The 22,637-nt window shown below is 40.4% G+C and overlaps 2 protein-coding genes across 2 annotated transcripts in view; one reads left to right on the top strand and one right to left on the bottom strand.

The window, feature by feature from the left end:
* Positions 1–3,487: 3,487 nt before the first annotated feature.
* myl13 (myosin, light chain 13) lies at positions 3,488–6,079 on the top strand. Its single transcript, XM_061084448.1, has 5 exons — positions 3,488–3,589; positions 4,952–4,979; positions 5,377–5,526; positions 5,712–5,885; positions 5,973–6,079. The coding sequence occupies exons 1-5, from the start codon at positions 3,488–3,490 to the stop codon at positions 6,077–6,079; spliced, it is 561 nt and encodes a 186-aa protein (XP_060940431.1).
* Positions 6,080–12,406: 6,327 nt separating this feature from the next.
* The window catches only part of LOC133018361 (corticotropin-releasing factor receptor 2), a 31,522-nt gene continuing 21,291 nt past the window's right edge, over positions 12,407–22,637 (bottom strand). The window contains exons 4-12 of the mRNA XM_061084716.1: positions 21,938–22,044; positions 21,014–21,131; positions 20,719–20,872; positions 17,353–17,413; positions 17,194–17,266; positions 16,654–16,739; positions 14,298–14,433; positions 13,496–13,537; positions 12,407–12,547 (exon numbers count right to left, since the gene is read on the bottom strand). Of these exons, the coding sequence (XP_060940699.1) occupies positions 12,407–12,547; positions 13,496–13,537; positions 14,298–14,433; positions 16,654–16,739; positions 17,194–17,266; positions 17,353–17,413; positions 20,719–20,872; positions 21,014–21,131; positions 21,938–22,044 (918 nt within the window). The remainder of the gene's footprint in view (positions 12,548–13,495; positions 13,538–14,297; positions 14,434–16,653; positions 16,740–17,193; positions 17,267–17,352; positions 17,414–20,718; positions 20,873–21,013; positions 21,132–21,937; positions 22,045–22,637) is intronic.

Below are 22,637 nucleotides of genomic sequence, written 5' to 3'. Positions count from 1 at the left end.
GCAGTTTTGACATGAATAATGCAAACACCCGAGCTGACTCACACTTCATGATCACTTTGATGTTTTATCTCAACTATTGTCTGAAGAGATTTTTGCATTCTTGTTGCAGAGATTTCCTTTTCATTCCAGGGCTTTTCTCCTTTTCATCAGCATCCACCTCCAACATCTGAAAATAGGATTCTCCACATCCTCCCTAACTGGATTTCACACTCAACCCCTTTTGTGTGCCATACAGCCGGGTGAGAGATATTGCCCCATAATTGACCGGACCCTTTATTAATCATTTCCCCTATAGTGGCATTATCTTTCATTATTGCTTGTGTGACATCTGACATTGCACGACCATTTTTTTGAATTGGTGCTAATTATATAACAACCCTTTCTGTTATCCAGGCTTTTAAGCCACCGCAGAAAGAAAAGGCTTCGGCTGCACTGAAGGTCGTCTGATGGGTCCAAGTAATAATTGGCATTGTCCGCTGACTGGAGCCCTTCCAAGGTACATACCAGTCAGACAACAGAGCGCCACCAAAATAGCAAACCACACAGGTCTTGCATGTTTTAGGAGCCTGACTGGGTGAGGTTAGCCGTGTTGTGAACTGTTGCTGCAGCCTGTCTATGGCAATCACCTGGCGGGATCTGAAAGAGGAGGAAGCGTTGGCTCTGAGCTATGCACGGCTCAATCCATTTATACTCAGACTGACATACGCTGTTTCTGTCTGTGTCTCTCTGTGGGTTGGCAGCCAGACACTGACAACCTAAATCATGTTCTGTTTGAAAATAATGAGGAACAAATGACTTATTATTTATCCAGCTTGCACTAATCTGATGATTATTTTATGTTTCGACGTGCCCTCTTTTCCCCAATGCAGTCCAGGCCACAGTGAGAGAGGACAGCCGGGCGAGCCTCATTCTCTTTTCTGTGTGTGTTTCTCCTAATGTTTTTTTAAAGATCAGGGTCCCTTGAAGTTTAATTAAGGTTTGGTGTCTTTTCATGCATCAGGGGACAATATCAACCTGAACTCAAATCTAACGGTTTGCATAAAAACAATTTCAACATTTCTGTTTTCCCAACCTGTCATCGCAGACCAAAGAAGATCTCTCGGCATGTTCGAGTTTAATGTCGACTGACAGGACTTTGCTTTTCATTGTGAACAGGAAACCTTAAAACTCATCTAATCTCCAAAAGATGAGCTCTTAGGTTTAAAAGGGAATGGATGGACATAGGAGGAATGTGAGTAATGCAGCCCGACCAGCCCGGCTGGTGATGATGGAGGCCGTGTTCAGGGCGTGGTCCCTGACGATGGATTTGCCAGAACTCAACATTTGCCGCTGCCGGCTTGCTGGATTGGTTGCCACCTTTGTCACATGAGATGTGTGGGAGCTTTAAATACGGGTTCGGAGCGTCAGCTGTCGAGTAAAATCTCTCAGTGCAAAGACAAAGGGATTTGATAAAGTCAGTGTGGTTATAGAATACCCACCTGTAAAGCGAACAGAAGCAAACTATTTACTGGGCACATTGACACAAGATGGAAAAATCAACAAATGTGTCACAAAAAGACAAACAAAGGACTGAATTCGTATAACTGCTTTGTGAAAGGATGGTTCAAAGTCAGACACTGTTCGGCGTGATCAGTTCTCAGAAAGTTTTCTTTTTTTTTCTTGTTTACCCTTGTTTATTTGTGGATAGGTCATATTTCAGGCTGCATTTGTCAAGATGCACAAAATGAAAATAGATTGCAGCAGCAGCGCACAGATCAGAACGTCCTTTTCAATCCAGACTCAATGTGCTCCGCCACCCACTCAGGAAATAAAAATAACAACAATAACCCAGCACGAGCGAAATTGTGAGCCTGTAACTACAGAAAACAGTATTCGACTGAGTCATACAGATATTTTTCAGTCCTGCAGAACTGTGACCAAATACAGAACTCAGTCCTCTTAATTAAGGTTATTATCTTTGAGTTCATACCTGGATTTTTAATGAGCTCCTCCACTGTGATGTAAAGAAATGGCAGATTGAGAATGAAGGGTTTAGGTATCAGCGAGGATGCAAATCTATATAGAGATCCTATGCCATATATTTAAAGAATATCAGTTTCACACAGATAGTAATAAAAATGTTCTTTTCCTTGAAATCACTTCCTCTTGCACAACGATGGAAATCATCACATCCATAAAGGGTTAGTAACCTTGTGTTTTGACCTTAAATTGGGGGGACAGGGGACAAATAAAGGGTTTCTGAATTTGAATTTGAATAACATACAGCAGCAATACAATACTGTTATTTTCTGAATGCACTGGTATTGGATTGGTTCTCAGTATCTGCCTATTCAAAAAATATATCGGAATTGGGAAGGGAAAAAATGTTATCAGAACATCTCTAGAAAATACCCAATGATGTTATTTTGGGAGAGAACAACCTCAGTTCCACAGAAGAATCTGTTTGGCTTATAAAGTGAGATTTTTCAAGGATGCTCATATGTCTATACACAGGTGACAGTGTTCATGCTGTGTGACAGATCTTATTGGAAGAGTAAGTTCAATTAATTCTAAATTAGTTTTTATCCCAAATCAAATCATCCATGAAATCTGCTCCTCTCTAAATCAATTTGCAGATGACTAGAATGTTTGTTTGAGTTACTTACACCCGTGTGAGCTCCTTGACAAAGTAAACACCAAGGACCTCACCCTGCCTGTCGCTGCGTCTGTCTCCGTTCATGCACGAGGATGGCAGCCTCACAAAGTGCGTCTTAGTGTCAACCCCGTTCAATTTCTCCACTTTCCTGTTTGCTTTGAAGGGAAAGGATCACTCACGTCTAACCACACTCACCAGCCAAGATCAGACGGAAACGACATTCTGCGAAATCCTATTCTGGGCCGGATTGGATTTTAATGCTCTGCAAATCCCTTTGATCAGACCGGATAAATGGTCATCGTAAGGATTTGTCGCAGCGACTAATGCCGTCTCATTGGTCGGCCAATTTTGAATGATAATCAAGGATAATTGCTGGGGATTGCGGTTCATCATGCAGCATTGTGACATTGTAATTTAAACAAACTTCACCTGCTCCTCTTGTCCTGCAATTACCAGCCGCCACAATTTACTGAACAAGGTCATCAATCTGAGATAGGCGGGGGGGTTACACAGGGTCACACTTGTGTTGATGGAAATAGCCCAATTAACACTCAGGCTCCAGGCGCTGGCGTTTCAGCTGATATAGTTTTCCATCATCTTTCTCCCGATGATGTACACACACACACACACACAACAACCTTTGTCTTAAATAGAAGCACAAAGCCATATCCTTTTATAGACCTCCCCCTACTGTTGGCAGTCTGCTTGGGCATGGATGGAGGGAGGGGGGAGATGACCCCTGTGGACAGTGGATAAATGGACCTCACCTCAAACGGGCCACCTCCAGCTGCAGTGTGCTGGATCCCTCTGACCTGTCCGTTCTCCCCTCCCGTCTCCTAAGAGATCCTCACAATGGCCCCCAAGAAGAAGGAAGAACCTAAACCCGCGGCACCAGTGGCCCCACCGGAGCCTGAGCGCCCCAAGACCCCGGAGTTTGACCCCACATCAGTGACGGTAAAAAATTACACAAACAGCAACATTACGCTATAATGAGGAGGCTGTGAAATGAATTTGAAGGAAGAAAGTGTTTCAATCTCTTAAATGACTGAGACTGGATATGAAAATGTATCTCTATGAAGTTTTTCATTCAAATTGTGAAAAAAAAAATACATCTGATATATATATATATATACATCAATTATTCCTAGTAACGATGACATTTCAAAGAAACTGTTTTGAAAGAGCATCAGAGACCCCATGTGACATAAACTTGGCAGTGCAAGCAGAACAGGTCTGTGCAGCCTCTGAGTGGGAATTCTGGCTGCTTGCAAAATATGATTCATAATTTTTTTTTTAAGAAGTTAAGGTTTAAACGTGCATTTAAAATTGAAATGTACAGTTAAGGCAGCTGTGACTTCATGGTGAGCTTCAGAGGGAAACTATAGCTGATACCACACATCATGGAAAGATCTTCTGCTGACTTGGCCCCTTCTCAATGGATGAATGTTTTCCTGGTCGGACGAGCCGCCATGTTACAATGGAGAGCGGTTAAAGCCACAAAATATGATTTTCATTATGTCGGGGCACAGCAGACCACCCGCACCATTCCTCTGAGGGCGAGGAGGGTGGAAAAACGGAGAGGAAGAAAAATAAGGATAATTGCATCCATCTCCATCCATCTTCAAGCGGGCTTAGATAAGTGTTTAGATAATATTTTTCCAAAGCCTCCAGAAGGGAGTGGGGTTTGTGGACATCCAGACATCACACAGGGACCGAGGGCACTATCTGATGGGAGTCCAACACATACACAGAGTATAAATAGTCAACATTTGTCACGGGTGTTGAGAATAATGATCATTTTTTTTTGCCTAAGAATAACACATTTAAATGGGCGTGCACGGCAGATTGTAAAACCAAACCGACACACTGACACAGAAGCTGGTTAAACTAAAGAAAAACATCTGTATTGTGGTAAACTGACCTTAATACAAAAAAGAACATGTTTTGATTAAATGCAATTCTAAATCTAAATCATGTGTGACTAGGTTATTCATCAGCTTTGTTTTTTTTATTATATATTCAACACTTGAAATAACCAACACACATGATCACAGAGGTTATGAATTACTGACCTCGCCTGTATTTATAATCCCAGAGATCCTTTCACAAAGTATCGCATCCAAAAATAAACATTAATGAATCGGACAGCAGCAGTAGGACGAGGGGCGTTAGGCCCAAGGTCACTGATAAGTAATGTCCAGTGATGAGAACAGATGTCACTCGAGCTGCTGGCACGATGAGCTTTGAAACTAACAGTTGCTATCTGATGATTTTAAACTCATTTCTTCCTCCTGTCGATGCTTTGTCTCTTTTCAGCTGGAGTTCACCCCTGAGCAAATTGAGGGTAAGGCACAAGGTTGTTGTTGTCACCATTTGTGTTGCATGGACTGCGTGCTATTCATAGAGGGGATTGAGCGATTTTGCTTTCCATTAGAGTGTGTGTGAGAAATGTTCAACGGCAGCTGATGGTTCAGGGCTACGCTATTATTTCAAAACAAACGCCCCCATCCAAGTGGATACCTTTGACCTGCATGTGTCCATCAGCGTCGAGTCAAACATCTTCAGGTTTGAGTGTTTCTGGCTCCGGCTTTAACGGAGGAACCTTTTTATCTGAGGCTTGTCATTGTGTATCATTACTACACAGGCAGCATCTTCAAGGCCTCTCCTCAAAAAGCTGCATGCACTCACAACGAGCTGTGGAGAATTCTGGAGGAGTGAAGGCCCTTTTGTTGTGTTCACAGATTTCAAAGATTCTTTCCAGCTGTTTGACAGGACTCCAGCCAACGAGATGAAAATCACTTACGCCCAGTGCGGTGACCTAATTAGGGCTTTGGGCCAGAACCCTACAAACGCAGAGATCATCCACGTCCTGGGGAAACCTAAGCCGGAAGGTTGGTGGCGTGCAGCTCACGATACTGAGGGATTCCCCTGTGTGTGTGTTAGATTAGTGTCCGTGCCAAATGTGGGTCCAGCTTGTTTTGAATACAGAGAAAGATTCAAATAGAGTCAAACATCGGCCTGAGTTATTTTTGACTTTGGTCAAAATCAGCACTTTTCGTTATTTTCATTTCCACAGACATGGAGACCAAGATGCTTGACTTTGACCAGTTCCTCCCCATCCACCAGCACATCTGCAAGGCCAAGAACCGTGGAACGCATGAGGACTTTGTGGAGGGTCTGCGGGTGTTTGACAAGGAGGGGAACGGCTCAGTCATGGGAGCTGAGCTCCGGCACGTTCTGGCAACACTGGGTGAGTCTTACCACACACAGATGTCTTGTATAAATGCTGCTGTTAATGGGAATTCTCACTGAGCTGACTCGTCTGTTTGCCTTTCAGGTGAGAAGATGAGGGAGGACGAGGTGGAGCAGCTGATGCAAAACCAGGAGGATCCGAATGGATGCATTAATTATGAAGCTTTTGTGAAATACATTATGGCATCTTAAAAAGGGTCCATGTGTGTCAGCCTTGTTGTCACTGTGGTGCTACATCACTCTGCCTCATGAAATCTATATGTGTGAGTAATGAGTAGTTTACCCTTCACTCAGAATCAGAATATAAACACTGGATTATAATTCAGGTTTGTGTGAATGTATATTTCTCATTTCCATGCTTCTACAACTCATCAATATATCTATTTCCTACTATTTATTTTAAGATTGTGTCGATGTGGTGCACACACTTCAAACTGCCCCTCGTCGCACTGTAGATCCTCATCAATAAATAAACACATTTGATGGAGTTGTCTCTTTTAAAATAATCCTCCTCTGCTGGAGTTATAGTTATGGAATAAGGAAGAAGGCAGCTTCCTGTGCACGTGTGACTGTCAGGGGACTCCGGGGTAAACCCCCGAACATGCTGGAGAGACAACAGATCTCATCAGACCTCGGAATGCTGCAGGCTCCCACAGGAGGAGCTGGAGGATGTTGCTGAGGAGAGAGATGTCTGTGCTGCCTTGTTTAACCTGCCAGCTGGTTTGATGGAAGGATTAAAAGAGGGAACAAGGAAAGAAGACAGGTTTCCCTTGTTTTGATTCCTGCTTTTAATTTAGGACCAAACTGAATCACAAACATTATTATACATCAGAAATATCTTATTATAGTTAATATAGATATAATTTCTGTACTAAAAAGTTATTTATTTTTGTCTTTACCCTGCAGTCTGGGTTAAGGGCAGAGGAAGTCGCACCATATACAGATTGTTGAGGCCTATGAGGCTAAGTGTGATTATATTGATATAATAAGAATATAATAAGAAAATATGTTTAAAAAAATGTATAACATTACAATAAATACCTCTGGTTATACAGGCATAAAGGCAGACTTTATTACAGTTAAGTGTGTTCAATTAAGAAGATACAAATATGAATACTCTGAATTAACTACTGAGAAAAAATTATTGTGTTTGCTTCTATATAAAACAAACACAAATAATAATTGCATTGTAACTATTGTAGGATCATCACAATATAATAATTGAAAACCTAAATCCAGGGGGAAAAAAGTAGAAAAAATATTTACTATAGAGATCCATCAATGGATAAGGAAATATGAAAAATAGTTGTATTTCTGTTTATTGGCCACTAGATAGCGCTGTCTCTCAAGTTATTGCGGCGTTTTTAAGGAGCAGAACCTTAAAGTCAATCCTGTGCAGATCAACTGAACTCGTGTGTTCTGTGCTCTTGGTTCTGGTTCACAGCCGAGCTGCAGAATTCTGAACGAGCTAGTGTCATCTGCCATGTTGGCTGATTTACACCATTTATATATCGGTGTATTTGCCAAGAACAGCCCGGCAGCTTTTACCAGCACCAACAAACATCAGCAGGTTCTTCTTGCCTGAGCTGAAAGTTCTCAAGCAGTAGCTCAAAGTGGTTTGCTAGAGGCTGAAGATAAATGACCACTTGTGTTGCTCACATTTATTTCCCTTCAAGCAGAGTTAGGGTTCGGTGAAATCATCTTTTTTCCACCGACGGTACCAAGTGCAATGTAGAAACCATTCAGTCAAATTGATATATTTCAAATGTCTTTTGCATCTGTTTAATTTAGCATACTCTTACAACTATGATGCACATTTTGTATTTTTGGAAACAGTGTTTTTAGCTGCACAGCACGAGTTGATGCTGGTTGACCCACAAGCTTGTTAGGGGGTCATTTGGAAACACATTCAGCCGTGCAATTTTAAACTTACCACTAATATAACCGTCACCTTCAGCACAAATAGCTTCTTCACAAAACCTCTCCCTCACTGGCCTCAGTCGCACCACGTAGTCTCCCTCAGTCAGCTCTCCACTTCCAGGCTATATATTTATAGCCATTATTTGTGCAAAGCCAATTTTCCGCTGGACGTCCAGTGAGAAAGGCAACCGTTTTATGGTTGCTTGGATATTTTAACTCGACCGCAGAGCTTGGGTAATTCAGTAAACCGACTGCATCATAATGAAATCATTTTCCTTAATGTGATTCCAGGTAAAAAGTGACGCTGTTCTTGCGAAAGTGCACTTTAATCGTACGAAGCCACAATTCCCAAGGGTTCATGCTTGTAGGAAATATGTTTGTGAAATGAAATAGTCTCCTTTTAAATTATTTGCTTCGGCCGGACTGATTTGAATAATATCCAATGTTCCCTTTGCATATTTATTGGACATTCAGGAGGATTCAGCTGAAGAGTATAACTCCTCAGCTTCGGGGCCACAGGCATAAACTAAACCAAATGCAGTCCACCATACTTCCATTAGGAGAAACTGTTTAATATTGTCTCTTATTAGTGGGTGGCAGATCCATAATGCTAATAAGTAACCAATGTGATCATGTTTCTCATTGTGAACCAGGATATAATCAATAAACTCAACTTAAAAATGTTTCCTATGTTTTCACTGTAGTTTTTAATTTGCTCTCCAGGAAATATGAGCAATTACTACTGTTCAGTCCTGCAGTTCATTATCTGTCCTTGAAAGAAGAGACATCCCAACTTCCATTCCTTTGGCCAGGCCTGTGGTTGAGCCTACATTTCCCAGAATGCAACAAATAGTGTTATCATCATAGTCTGGTAAGAAATGTCGATGGTGGACACGAAGGAAACCGCTCTCAGCTTCAGTCCAATAAAATAAACTATTATTGGGCTTCATCTTTTTACAGGTTGGGAAGTAGTCCCATTCACAAAAAAATGATTTTAACCTTGTCTGCATTTGTTTATTTGTAATGTAGCCAAATTACACAAAAAGTGGTGGGACATGACTCCAGGAGGAACATGTTGAGTTTCAGTTTGGAACTCAATCAGCGGGCGGAAAGTTGTTTGTCCTTTGTGTTGATTTCTCAGAGAATAATTCATGGATCTTTATTTAAGTTTGTTTATCTTTAGGTCTGGAATTTGGGGCAGATCCTATTAAAAATCCAGATCTAAATAATTTTAATGTGGTTTCATAAGGAGACTGTTGGGCCTTGGTGGAGATATGAACTGTACCGAGAGCCATTCTACTTTAAACTATAATTGACTCTGACATTATTGTTTTGATGCACATCACAGTTTCAAGGTGAAGTCTTCATTCGCTTGTTTTGTACTTTACATTTAGTAGCACATGCAGGTATGTGATCTAATGAACTCTAGTGAAATGAATCGACCTTAACATCGCTGTGTTCTTCTATAGGATTCTCTTCAGCGTTAGAGATTTTACATAATAAATGAAGAAGCGATGTAAAGAAGGAGCTGGTAGCCTCGGGCTGCTATGCCAGCTCTTTATTTTTAGCCGAGGTAATGACTGGTGAAAGGCAGTTCAATATGGGAGCACGGGAGCTCAGGGCAAACAATCCACAAAGAAGTGCAGATGTGCTGCTCGCCTCTGGCATCGGAATAGCTCCTCCACTGTCGTGCCTTTCATGCTGTTGTCGACTAGCAGAGGCATTAATTGTCACAACAAGCCTTTATTAGGCTGCATCAAAGTCCCGGCTAATTGTTTGGGGATGTATATCTCAGAGTCCTCGGGGTCCTGGGCACAGGCAGTAGTTCTGCTCCACTTCACTCCGGCCTGAAACTGCCTCTACTTTCATATTACATAACCTTTAGCAAGCATGCGCTCAGGGCATCTTCCCCTCCACAACTACAAACTATATTTACATGTCACAGTGCCAGAGCAGCAGCGGTCGCCTCCTCCCGTCATGAGGATAATTACTTGATTGAGTCATTACACGAGTGCTGCATTTAAATTCCGCGCAATGCTCGATGATAGCAGGGATGGATGGTCAGTGATTCAACTAAACAGATCTTATTATTGCAATCTGTAGCAAATGTCAAATAGCGCACGCAGCTTAACTGAGCAGACGTAATGCATCATATAGTGCGTCAACAGCGATCACTGTTGTTTGCGTGCTCCCCCGGAAAAGATGCAAGACCTTTGACAGGAAAAAGCCAAAGAGCAAGAATGAGATTTGATTTTAATTCAAATTAATGTATTTTTTTCTTCCTTTCATGTGTGTATGTACAAATATATAGCAATAACACCATGATACATCATTTACAGAGACATTAACTTCCTTTTCACAAATTAAGAATGCATTTCCTTTTTTCGTTTTGTAAGGCAACATGGGTGGTTCAACGAAGAGTTCTCGATAAAGTCAGCAGGTCAATTGTTCAGTTCCAAGTTACCAAATCTGACATCACTCCGCATCGAATACATTGGATCATTTACAATAAATGATGTAGAAAAGAACATGTAATAACAAGAAATCTGTTTACAAAATGCAGTGGCGACAATATAAATATGTAGACGATAGAAACTCTGGATGATGGTAAACGTGGTGTCGTCTCTTTGGTGAGTTTTAAATAAATTATCTGATTCACTTGATTATGTATAAAATCTTTCACAACTATATTGTATTGTTTTTTGTGTGTGTTGATGATGGCCATGGATGGTTATAGTTGCATGAAATAAAATAAGATATACACATTAAAATCACACGATCAACATTTACCATCAGTATTGAGCAGCACGATATGGTAAATAAAATGTACAAAATACAAATTTGAAGAGTACGTTGTAAAACAAAACCTGACGAAATCTGAATGTCCTGTACAACACCTTAAAATACATTTCCACAGATGTCACAGAAGTTCTGTGTGCTTTATTTCACTTTTTTTCTTTTATCTAAACTCCACAGAACTGTAGATCCAGCTGATATTAATCCCGTTTCACTTCAAAAATAAAAAATAGTTAAATAAGAAACAAGTTAATAAATACAAAACAAACAGGAATGAATGTCAATTTAAAAAAAAAAATGCAGTATTTTCAGGAAATATTCTTATGTACATTCTTGCCAAGAGTTGGATCCCCGATTCGGTGAAAGTCTACATGAACCAGTTTCAGTTTCAGCAGCAGAAAACAGTCAAACACAATTACAGCAGCGTTTATGCTTATTCATCAGGTGTTTTTTGATCACTGATGGAATATTCCCTCCATCTTCTTGCAGGTTTTTCTGTGTGTCACTGCACACATGGTCGTTCACAGTCTGTTTGAGCAGCCTGCAGCAGATGTGGGAGTTGACATGTTGATCTGACCGGGGCAAATGTTTAAGGGAAGCAATCGGTGCTCACTTTATCAGGCCCCTCCCTGCAGCTTACAGCTGCAACGTTGATTACGAGAAAGCTGCAAGGATCTCATAGGGCTAAAGGATTTTTTAATCTGCTTCCACCGTGCCAGCCAGTAAATCCATGGATGGCACATAACACACACAGTATACATTACATAAATTGCTTTAAACTAAATCTCATCTTTACTCGTCCGGAGGAGAGCTTTAATTTGGGGCTGTCCACCAACCATCATCCTGGAGGGAATTCCAACACAACGTTTTAATCACTCTCTATGTTGATTCCCTCCTTCTCTGAGGGGAAATGGGCAAGATGCAACAAAGGGGGGAAATAAAGGCAGAATCAAATATCTGGAACAAGAGTTTAGCTTGTGAATCCATCCATTTAAAAAATGTTTAAAACAACATGATATGAGATTTCAAATTCGACATTGTATGAAAGAACAGACTTGAAGGATAGGCCTCCTCTGAGGAAACATTATAGAGAAAATGGCTTCTTTGTATAAAATAATCCCACTGACCAAAGTGTACACTTCAGATTGTGTCGAGGTGAACAACAATTATTCACTTCACACGTTTCTTACGCTGCAGAGAGCAGTGGCTCTTTCAAACGCTTCGCCCTTTATTCTCTATAGTGTTTTATTATTATATTTAATTCAGGTGATTCACCTCCTTCCCAAAAGCTTCTTCTTCGGCTGTCAGAAGCAGCTGTTGGTGCCGAGGAGCAGTTCATTCAAAGAGCATGTTTGCATTTTGATGTTCGTCGCACTAAATACAAATAGATGTTCTGGCAACACTGTGAATGCATATTAGTCAAACTAATAACGTAACAATGGACCCACGTGCCTGCAAGTGTGGGAAGTATCCTTCTGCAAATACTGCAGGATTATCCTGCTCCTCTATTAACCACCAGGCAGTAAGATGATAACAAGGGACAGATGACACTTAAATCTTCTGAGTAAGAGGGGAAATGTACATGTCCACTTTGTTTTATGTGCAGTTTAAGTGTGATTTTTGATGCTATTCATTTTCCTCAACACAAAAATGAAATATCCCGGAGCTTCAGTGACATTGGACACACTCAAGCTCACATCAGAGGCATCAGTCTGTTCTGTAAATCACTCCCTTGTGTTGAAGAGTGAGTAAGTTCCCTCGGAGGCTGAGGAGGAGATTAGCGGATGTGCTTGTCACCCCTGGTCACACGGCTGTGGTCTGTTTGATGCTGTGAAAGCTGATCCTGGACGGAGACGTGGGGATGGACATGGCTCGTGCCACTCGCACTCGGAGAGCGTGGTTGTCCTGCCAACGGTGCCAGCGCTTCCTTACCGCTGAACGCACCTGAAATGGTGAGGGTAAAAAGGGGTTATTGTACGCAGGGCAATAACACAATTGATGGATTAGCCCTCGTCAATTTGATTGTTTGGCAGAAAAGACTCGGCAAAAACTAGAAAATCTATATTTCAGTGAAACTTGATGGAATAATGGGACGATAGAGAACTTTCAAGAAAACAATTAGATAAAATTATAAAAAAGCTAATTTTAGTCGATTGAATATGAAGCTCATTACCAGGATCCATGTTTTCTTAGCATAACGACTGTAAGCTCTTAAAAACTCACTTATTAATCATTTCACTTCTTTGATTTTTGTTGGACTACACAAATATGATGTGGGAACTAGTTTAATTAATCTGTATATTTTTATTACATTAAGACATAATCAGACTAGCAGGCATTTTGAAGCACACTCAAGAAAAGTCTCTAAATTGACATCAGCGGTGAGTCAAGAACCAAGAGGTCCTTTAAAAAGATAAAAATCCACACAGTCACTTTAGCCAATCGACATCTTGAACTTGCTCTACATAATTGTGCGAGAGTAGTGACTCCAATTCTTCACAGCTCCTCATCCAATGAACAGCCTCTCCACCCATGGGTTTCAATTAGTCGGGGGCTGGGAGAGAGCTTCCTCACAATTACCAACAAATGTGTAATCTCCTGACGGCTGTAATGAATCTCAATCCAGCCATTTACTATTGTTTTAAATTGATTAAAATGACTCAAGCTCAATACATTTTTTTGTAGGAAGCTTAACAAGGTGCTCAAACTTCCATTGATGGAGCAGAAATGATTTAACTCCTCTCTTCTTCTTTTTTCACTTGAAAGCTTTCTTATCCAATCATTTGAACTTGAAAAATTGTAACTATGGGAGGTTAATTAGAAAGAAAAACACAGAGAAACTAATCACATACATATCGAGAAACACATTTCACAGTGTGGTGAAAAACTCACCTCTCCGTTTAGAAAGCAGTAGAACACGGACACGAAGAACCCCTGCAGAACAGGACACATTACAGTCAGTAGTCGAATGCAGATTTGTGTAATGGAATCGTAATTAGACCGAGGAGGATTGACGGTAAATGATTTGCATTCATACAGTGATTTTCTAGTCCGTCTGCTCGAAAAGAGATTTCAAATGTATTTCTCATCAACCCGTTCACACACGTTCATTCATACGGCCTGAGGAGCAGTTAGGAGCTCAGGCGTCTTGCTCAAGGACACTTGGACACACTCAGCGGGAGCCAGCAAACCTTATGATCACTGGACGACTCCTCTACATCCTTTAATCCATGTGAGGAAATAGATTTATGCTTTTCTTAATCTCATCATGCAATAGTTCTCGACTAAAGAGAAACTTCTTGAAACCCCCTTTCTCCTCTGTCCTCCTACTCAGTCTTAGATTAAAGCAGAGAAGATAGAAAGATTTTAAAGAACAGCACAGAGCAGGGATCATGCCCATGTGGCCCCGGTAATCCCTACGGCTGAGAGCTCTGAACAGGAGGCAGGAGGGTTGGTTCTGTGTAAGCAGAGCCTGGATGCTCGTTCACATCATCTTCCCACAAGAAGGCTCAGGGCCTGAAATGTCATCCTGAAAGAAGTGATACAACTAGGCGATAAGATGAAATCATTATGATTCACACACAGACACACACACACTGTTCACTTTAAAGACATTGTGTGTGTGTGTGTGTGTGTGTGTGTGTGCAAGGTTTTCTGGGCCAGCGTCACTTTGTACCATTATCCCCTTCCTCACCTGAAACGACTGTAGAAAGGAGTTGAAATAGATGAAAACGATCTGTGAGATGTCGTCCTCCCCCGGATTGACAAAGAAGAGCATGTAGGTGATGCCCAGCAGAGGAAGCAGGACCAGTGTTGCTTTCACAGCTTTTCTGTGAAGACAAGGATACAGCTGCATCTATAAAAATGACTAATGTGAGAGTGTGGAGTTTTTAGAAAAACGCATGATCCTGCGTCAAGAGGTGGTAGGAAACACACGCCCACCTCCAGCGCTGTGATTCTCTTTAAGTTTGCAATGTGGGAAGCACTTTATATTTAAGACCCACATTAAAATGCAGTGTAACTGTTGGCTTCATAAATACGAAATTAAATCATTTACTTAGGTTTTGAAGAGGAGATGAGTGTCACCACGGACACTGAAATCAAATCAGTTAATCTTTAAGTTCGAAGGACAACTGCTCAAAATGTGTAGAAATTCCCTAAAGACAGACTTGAGATGTGTTCAAGAGACCGAAAACATGGTTTTGTGACCTCGACCTTTGACCTAGTATCTATATTTATCAGTTCATCCTTGAGTTGAACTGAACACTTGAACCAAATTTGAAAGGTTTCTTTGGAGATGTTCCTGAGAGAAGCGTTCACGAGACGAAAAATCTAATGAAATGGGACGAACAAGAAACATAAAAACATATACAGCCCCCATGCAGCCACACACGATCCTTCCTAACAGGCCCACATGTTGTAGTCAAAAATGTTAACTAGACACAAATTGCTGAATTCAATGGATTTTGGCTCGATTAGCAGCAGGTTGAAGAGTCCATTGAAGGGTTGTTATCAGAATGAAGAGCTAATTAAAGAAGCAGTGAAATGCTGAAGGAGGATAAACACAAACCAAAGGGATTTTTGGTAAATCCTGTAAAAATAAGGTTTTCTTTCCCGATGATTTGACTTTTAAATTAAAAAACTGACAGAAAATCCCATCTCCTGTTTGCTGTTTCCATCCCTGGTTTGCTCTGCTCAAACAGCTTGTAAAACCAACAGTGTTTTTGAAGGCGCCACAATGCTTCAGTTTGAGGTAAACAGTTTATGGTCCAATCCTCCACTCACTTAATTAAAACTGCTTCGCTGACATCAGCATATCTGTCACAACAAGCATGAATGCAGCTTCAGCCTGGAGAGCCTGAGGTGAAGCAGCCTGAGCAGTAACAGTAAACACACCATAATCCCCAAATAATCCCTAAAGGAGACAAACACAGTTGACGCAGCAAAAAAAAAGAAATCAACACACAACTTAAGCGGTCAGAAGAGCAACCTGAAAACATGAAGTGGGACTCGACTCTCTCGCAACAAATCTCTGCCTATTACTCACTCGTCAAGTCCTGTCAGATACATGAGAGCTTCTCCCGCCTCTCACTCATCTCACCTCGACCTAAGTAAAGTGGCTTCTCGCAGTGTGACTACCTTCAGCTCAATATGTTTGTCTAGACTTCATTTTCTTTTACGCGGCCCGAAATACTCTTTAGTTTCTGCCTTTGGCTCTAAGGGAGATAAATGAAACACAATACATTAAATGTCACTTTTGATTTTCAACTCACAAGCAATTTTATTTGTCGATCTATTCTGTGACATTGGGAGTGTTTTGGGGAGACATGAGGAAGCCACTGCTGAAAAAAACGTATGTGTCGAAGAAGATTTTGACCAAAAATCATCTTGAAATATCAATTTTGGAGTGAAACACAAGGGTTCTCAACAGAATCCCTGTTTTCCTATGTGGTGGTTGGATGTTCGTCACATGTCTGTGTGGGTTTACTCCAGCTTCCTCCAAAACACATGCAGATTGGTGGTTATGTTAAATGGAGACAAAAGCTCCTTTCTAATCGTCCAAAATCCAACAAACACCCGCTAACATCTGGCTTTTATCTGGAATGGATTCAATCGATGTTCACTCACGCCTTTTATTGGCTCTGATCGGTAGTGATGGCAACATGACACCTGGGCGAAGACACTAATTTGGCCAGAGAGCAAGGTGAGAGAGCGGGTCGGTGCTCAATGCGAACCTGACATCTTATATGACGCATCGGGGGGGAAGAGCCTGAAAGGAAAACTCTACTGGCCATGGTAAAGGAGTCAATTGCCATTTTTTACCAGGTTTTCCCGCTTTTAAAAAACATGCATATAAAAAATAAACATAATTTTTTCGTAACAGTTGTATGGGTGTGAAAGGTTGTTTGTCTGTGTGCGTCGGCCATTCGATAGGCTGGCAACCTGATAGACCTCTCGCCCAATGTCAGCTGGGGCTGCAGCGAACACCAAGACCCTCAAAGGATAAGCGTTTTCTTTACGGTGCAGTTTTACGTACAGGACCAACTCACCTGTATTGTATCGTCTCAGACGTAGTAGAAGCTCGTAGTTTGGTCATAAGAATTCTCACTATGTTGAAGAGGAAAACAAAATTTATCTGGGGAGAAAAAGAGACAATAAACAGACTTTATAAAACAAACAAAGGAAATGAAATAATCAGTGTTTCCTCATTGAATGTCGATGAGGAGAGGAAGGGCGTGCAAGTCAAAGAGGAGCACAGGACTCAGAAGGGGTCACCGCACTCCGACATGCTCCATTAGTGATCACATTAGTTTGAATACAATCTGTAATATTCAGGTTTCATACGCGTGAATCTGCTTTAAACCAACAAGGAGATTAATTCCACTTTTCAATGATCTGGTTGCAGGATACAAATGACTTCCATTATAAAACCATTTTCATCGCAGGGTATATTTTCTTTTTCATCAGTTCACTCCTACAAGCACTAATGAATCGGATGTTTGTGTTGTGTTATATGAATGAATGGTTCTCATAAATAATGCAGAAATAACGGGTGATACAGGAAAATGGCTTCCTGCATTGTTACTTACCAGAAGAACAAGAATAACTGGTCCTTGATAAATATAATCCATATATTTTCCAGGTTCTTTACCAAACCAACATCTGTCAACAGGAAAGGAAAGAATCATTATGGCATCTGATTAAGGACATTTCAGGAAAACGTCCGGGGAACTTATTTGAATACATACTGTTCGTTTTCGTAGTACAACTTTCCAATGGCCCAGGCTACTATTATAGGAAAGGGAATACCTGTAAAGTAAAGAAGATTAATGTAAGCCAGGAGCAACATTTAATTAGTGTTAGAGTTCATTACAGACACGACTATTAATCCTCTGCCTGACTTGCATAAACTACATCAGTCTGATAAATAGGCCTGATGGAGATCCATTGATCATTCCCTGGGAAATCGGTTAAATGTTGAACAACGCCTTAACAAATGATAAAAGAAAAGGCTCCTAGTGAAACTAATACATTTATTTGTTGAATAATATATATTAACCCACAGTGAAAAACATTTAGTTAAATAACAAGAAACAGCTTTAGGCTGCTGAACACAGCAAATTGCTTTTTTGCTCTACAACACTAGCATCTATTGGACCCTCTTTTGTATTATATGGCTGTTGTCTGCACCCTTAGAGTTAACATTAATTCTATCAACTGTTGCTGATTCGTCGGCAGCGCGCTCAGATGCAAGTTAAATAGGCATAGTGCTTTTGGAATAACTCGCTGCTTTACCCCTAGAGCACTCAGGACGGCAGTTCAAGGAAAAACCTTTCAAACAAGCCGTCGCTGCTTGACTTTGCACCTCGCCAGCGTGCTGACAAGCTAATTGAGCAAAACATCTTCCAGCCAGAGTATACAAATCAGAGAGGGAGGCCGAGAGCTGCATGGCCAGATACGTCCACGCTCTCTGTCCAAAGGGTTTCTGCTAAAAAGGTGAAACAATCAGGGAAAAGACCTTTAATGGAGATGAAAGAATACAGGTCCTCATTCCGACCCCAGATGACATCTGACCTCTCGTAGGAGATTCAATCTGACCTGCACTTTACTAATGAATTCTAGTAAACACTATCAAAACAAGAACAAATCCAATCTCCTTACTGGCTTGTGGTTCCCTGAAGGCAGCAGCTATTCAAATATGATTTATATTGATGATTGTTAATATTTATTTGCATATATTTATATGTCTTTAAGTGTAGTATATGCCCTTGTATCTACTGTACCCGAGTCAGTGTCTTATTGTATTTGACATATAGCATTTTAAATAACATTATGATATCATGTTAACACATTATACAATAATAATATTCTGTTATCTAATTCTTCCTGACGTATGAATCCACCCCTGGCAACTATTAAATCTTATCTTTTGTTACGGATGAATTACAATATTACTTTCACAGATTAGTGACAGTGTCATAGAGTAGATGATGGGCATTAATGGCGGACAATTAAAATACTATTTTTCAAGGTTCCCTGTTCATTACAAATACACTGAACAGGTTATGAAGTGCAGAGGAGCTGCTGCACAGGTTATATCATCCTGATAAGAGTTAGTTACATTTAAGTAATATTTCAGTCATTCAATCAAGATTAATATGTCTGACATGTCCTTCTGGTTATTTCCATGTCATCAAACTGTCATTACTGATAATACGTGATCCGTGATCTATTCATATTTCATTCTCTTGTTCATAACGCTCCGCTGAGTCATTTAAGTGAAGTATCTGTCTCAGAGAGACAAGGAATCACGGTTCCATGGGCATGTTTCTGCCTCAACATCAAATATTCTGACACTGGTTTTTCACTCTGTCCAATTTAACACTGAGCTTTCTCTTATAACTTCCTATAATAATAACTACGTTTGTAGGATTTTGACGTGGTCATGACAGGACATCTGCTTCAGGACAATCACTGATCCAGTCGAGCACCAAATAAAAATATAGTTCCCACTAGTCAGTGCTGTTCCGCTCCACTTCACCAGCAGCCAATTAGAAGCTTTCACTCTGAACGGGCAGAAGGGTCGGATAAGACTGTGGTCCCGATGTTTGACAACCAATTTTTCCTTTTAAAGAACACAGCAAAAAAGTACAGGATGGAAGAAATATAAAAAACTAATTAAATGTAAGATTTGACATTTTTTTGTATCAAACTTAAATGTTGGAACCTCTGTGGGTCTGTCTCCTGCTGTCTGGCTTTCCTTCAATTTGTTTGACAACCGCTCAACTGATTGACTTTAAATATTGCAGAGAACCCAAGAGAGTTGAAGTCTGTGAATTGTCGCCAGTTATTCTATTTTACTGCATTGGTTTCACCTGTTTGTACCTAATAAAATGAAGTGGAGATTAATCTGACCACTTTCTGTGAAGACTTTCTTTAACCTTCTTCACTTAAGTATGTGTAGAGCAAGTGTTTGTTTTTTAATCGGTGAAGTAAAATGTAATTTAGAAAAGGTAATGTGTTTTTGCCGTATCTTTCTGAATCAAGTGCCATAGCATCGATGATTATTAATAATATAACAGTGGCGACAGTGAAATTAGATGAGTACTTGATTTCTTAAGATTTGTCATTATCGTATTAATGAGGGAAAAAAAATCATGTTTAGACTGCACTGCATTAATGTGGCGAAATGTACGTAGGGTCCATAATTAATAAATATGAAGAATGAGCAGAATTCTATGAAATCTTGAGATCGGTTTTGTAAACATGGTGGATATTTAATTATCTCAATGCTCCTCCTCAGACTCCTCGCTGTGAACTGCTTTTCAGAGACGTTGCCGTTAGCGCTGTCACAGAAGCTGCTGAGAGAAGTTCCGACTGAGCCCAGGACTCAGACACGCAACCCATGTGACGCTGTGTTCACACGCTCAAAGGATGTTTTCTAATTTCAGTGTTTATTTAATACGACAATGCGTACCGGCTACATCCGGAACAAATTCCCACCATCAAACAGTGCATTGACGCCAGCTTCCTGCAACCATGACCTCTCCGAACCTGCATCTGTTATTGGACTTTCTCTTCGTAGAAATTATATCTTTTACCTCTGTGGGGTTTTGTTTTGTCATTTAGTTCAAATCGCTCAACACGTGTTGGTAAGCTAGCTGCAGATCAGCGGCCTGTAATAGTGGTTCATCAAATTCACGGCTTCTCTGCCTCTGATAGCTATTGTTTTTTATCTGGCAATAAAAAAAAATTCGTTCTTTATGGCAGCTAATCACCTGATACAGACATAAAGAGGAAAGAAGCGGCTGTGCTTGTACATCAAAATGCAGTAGAGAGACTAGATTATATCTAATAAAATGTCTATTCTGTTGTAAACTATTACCAACAAGTATGGCGGTTGGTCTTCTGAGATTTACCCGCCGAATGGAAAATCGACTTAGAATTGGCTCTTGGTGGGTGCTCATGTCGGCCTCGTCTGTAATATCAAAATAACTGACACATCTTTGAATGGACCTCATTGTGACTGTTTTATCTCTTGTTCCCAGGTTGGGCATTAACTTGCACCCGGAGTGTAGGTGAGAGCGATGCACCGTCAGCATGTACATACTCACACCAGCCGATGAAGAGGAAAGCCCACTTCCTGAGCTTATCGGTGGAATAAGTCATTACGATGGCTGTGTGGAGGTAACATCCTTCAACAAACATCCAAAAAAAGTTGGTCACCACAAAGTAGTTGTATATTGTCGTTATTAACCGACACCAAGGCTGAAAGAGAGAAACAGAAGGACGAGATGCAAAGTCTTTAAACGGAAACGGACACTTTTCCTCACGTGATTCCTTCAAGACTTTAATAACTTTCTGCACTCTTATGTTATAATGAATTGCATGGCAAACTTGTGCCATTACCTCGTTGCTCTCATGAATATTGTGATCTATCAACTGAAGCAAAAACCACATAACATTCCTCAGGATGAAGGTGGTGATCAAATTCCAGTGGATGATGTTTCGAAGACATCGAATGCTCCTGAACAACAAGAGAAACGGAAGAGATGTTAGATTATCATGATTTCATATACCACACTGAGTTCTGTTCATGTTTCTAAGATGCAAGAAGAAGAAATGTTTGATTTCTTATGCTGCTACTTGCAAATGTAAAAAACTTTTCAATATGTCACAGACCAAATAGTTCCATTCACTCTTGTTGGTTAATGGTCGTTAGCGGCACTCATGATCAATAGAGAAATGAACATCCCTTTCTGAATCGCTGTCGTAACAATGTTTTTGTATTTCTGAGTTGCCTCACGACCGGTGGGCTATTAAAACATGAATAATTTAATTTTGCAGGCTTTTAAGAGAGTTTTAGTTTGGACAAGGTTAAAAAATCTTTTTTTCCAGTATTTATATCCTGAGGAAAATAAACATTCTCGGGTGAAACATAACGTAGCTATTGATTGTGCCATGAAATCTTAAGAGACTTAAATATGGAACAAAATATTGACTACTTCGGTCTGTAATCCAAAGAAATCAATATTTGCTTTCAGAAGCCCACATCGACCAAACCCTATTGAACAGCACAGCTGAGGCCATTTGATACTTGGTATATGTGCGTGTGTGTTTGTGTGTGTGTGTGTGTGTGTGTGTGTGTGTGTGTGTGTGTGTGTGTGTGTGAGTGACTGTGATTAGAAGTGTTGTGAAATACACATTATGCTTTTTCTAAACCTCAGCTGAGCCGCACTGCAGACATCTATTCATTTGACATAAGCAAGTTAATGATAAGCAGTGCAAGGCTACTGCAGGACACAGTTAGAGATGCACTATTTCTGTACTCGCCTTAAGCACAAGAAGAGAATGAAGGCCACGACCAGAGCTCCCACAGAGATACAGTGGCCAAGGTAGTTGATGATCAGCGCCACTTTATAATGCATCGGATACTTCCTCTGGAAAGACGAGATGGGAGTCACTTATTTGATGCACAGACGGATAACAGGACAAAGAGAAAGAGCTGAGTAACATGGATACATGAAACGACCCAGAGTTATGTCTACAGTATCAACCTGTCCAGGCTGCACTGTGCAAATAATAATAATGATGATAATAATAATACATTTTATTCATGTAGCACTTTTAGGATGAAGTACGGAGTGTATTTCTAAAGAAAATGAAGAATTTTTTTAATAAAAAGCCATTTAAACCTCCTTTGTAGATATATTTATCAATCATATTGTAATACATAAAAATTAATGAATGACTACAAAAAAATTATAACATAATAGAAAAGATAATACAAACAATTGAATCTCATATGTTTTTAAATATCTACTATACAATTATAGGAAAGCTCATATAGATACAGAAAAACTCCAGAATAGTAATAAATGGCACAGACACACTTCTGATGTCTTGGCTTAAAAATGATGTGAGCAAAATAGAGGGAGACCCAGAACCACACAATAATCAGGAGACATGATGTCAGCTAATCAGGCCAAACTCCTCTCAAACAATGAATCAGTGTTGCACTGAACCCTCAGGC

This window comes from Limanda limanda, chromosome 13 (assembly GCF_963576545.1).
Source record: "Limanda limanda chromosome 13, fLimLim1.1, whole genome shotgun sequence".
In the NCBI taxonomy this organism is placed as follows: Eukaryota; Metazoa; Chordata; class Actinopteri; order Pleuronectiformes; family Pleuronectidae; genus Limanda; species Limanda limanda.
The sequence above is the reverse complement of the archived record's forward strand: the minus strand, read 5'-3'. Positions and strand labels throughout refer to the sequence as shown.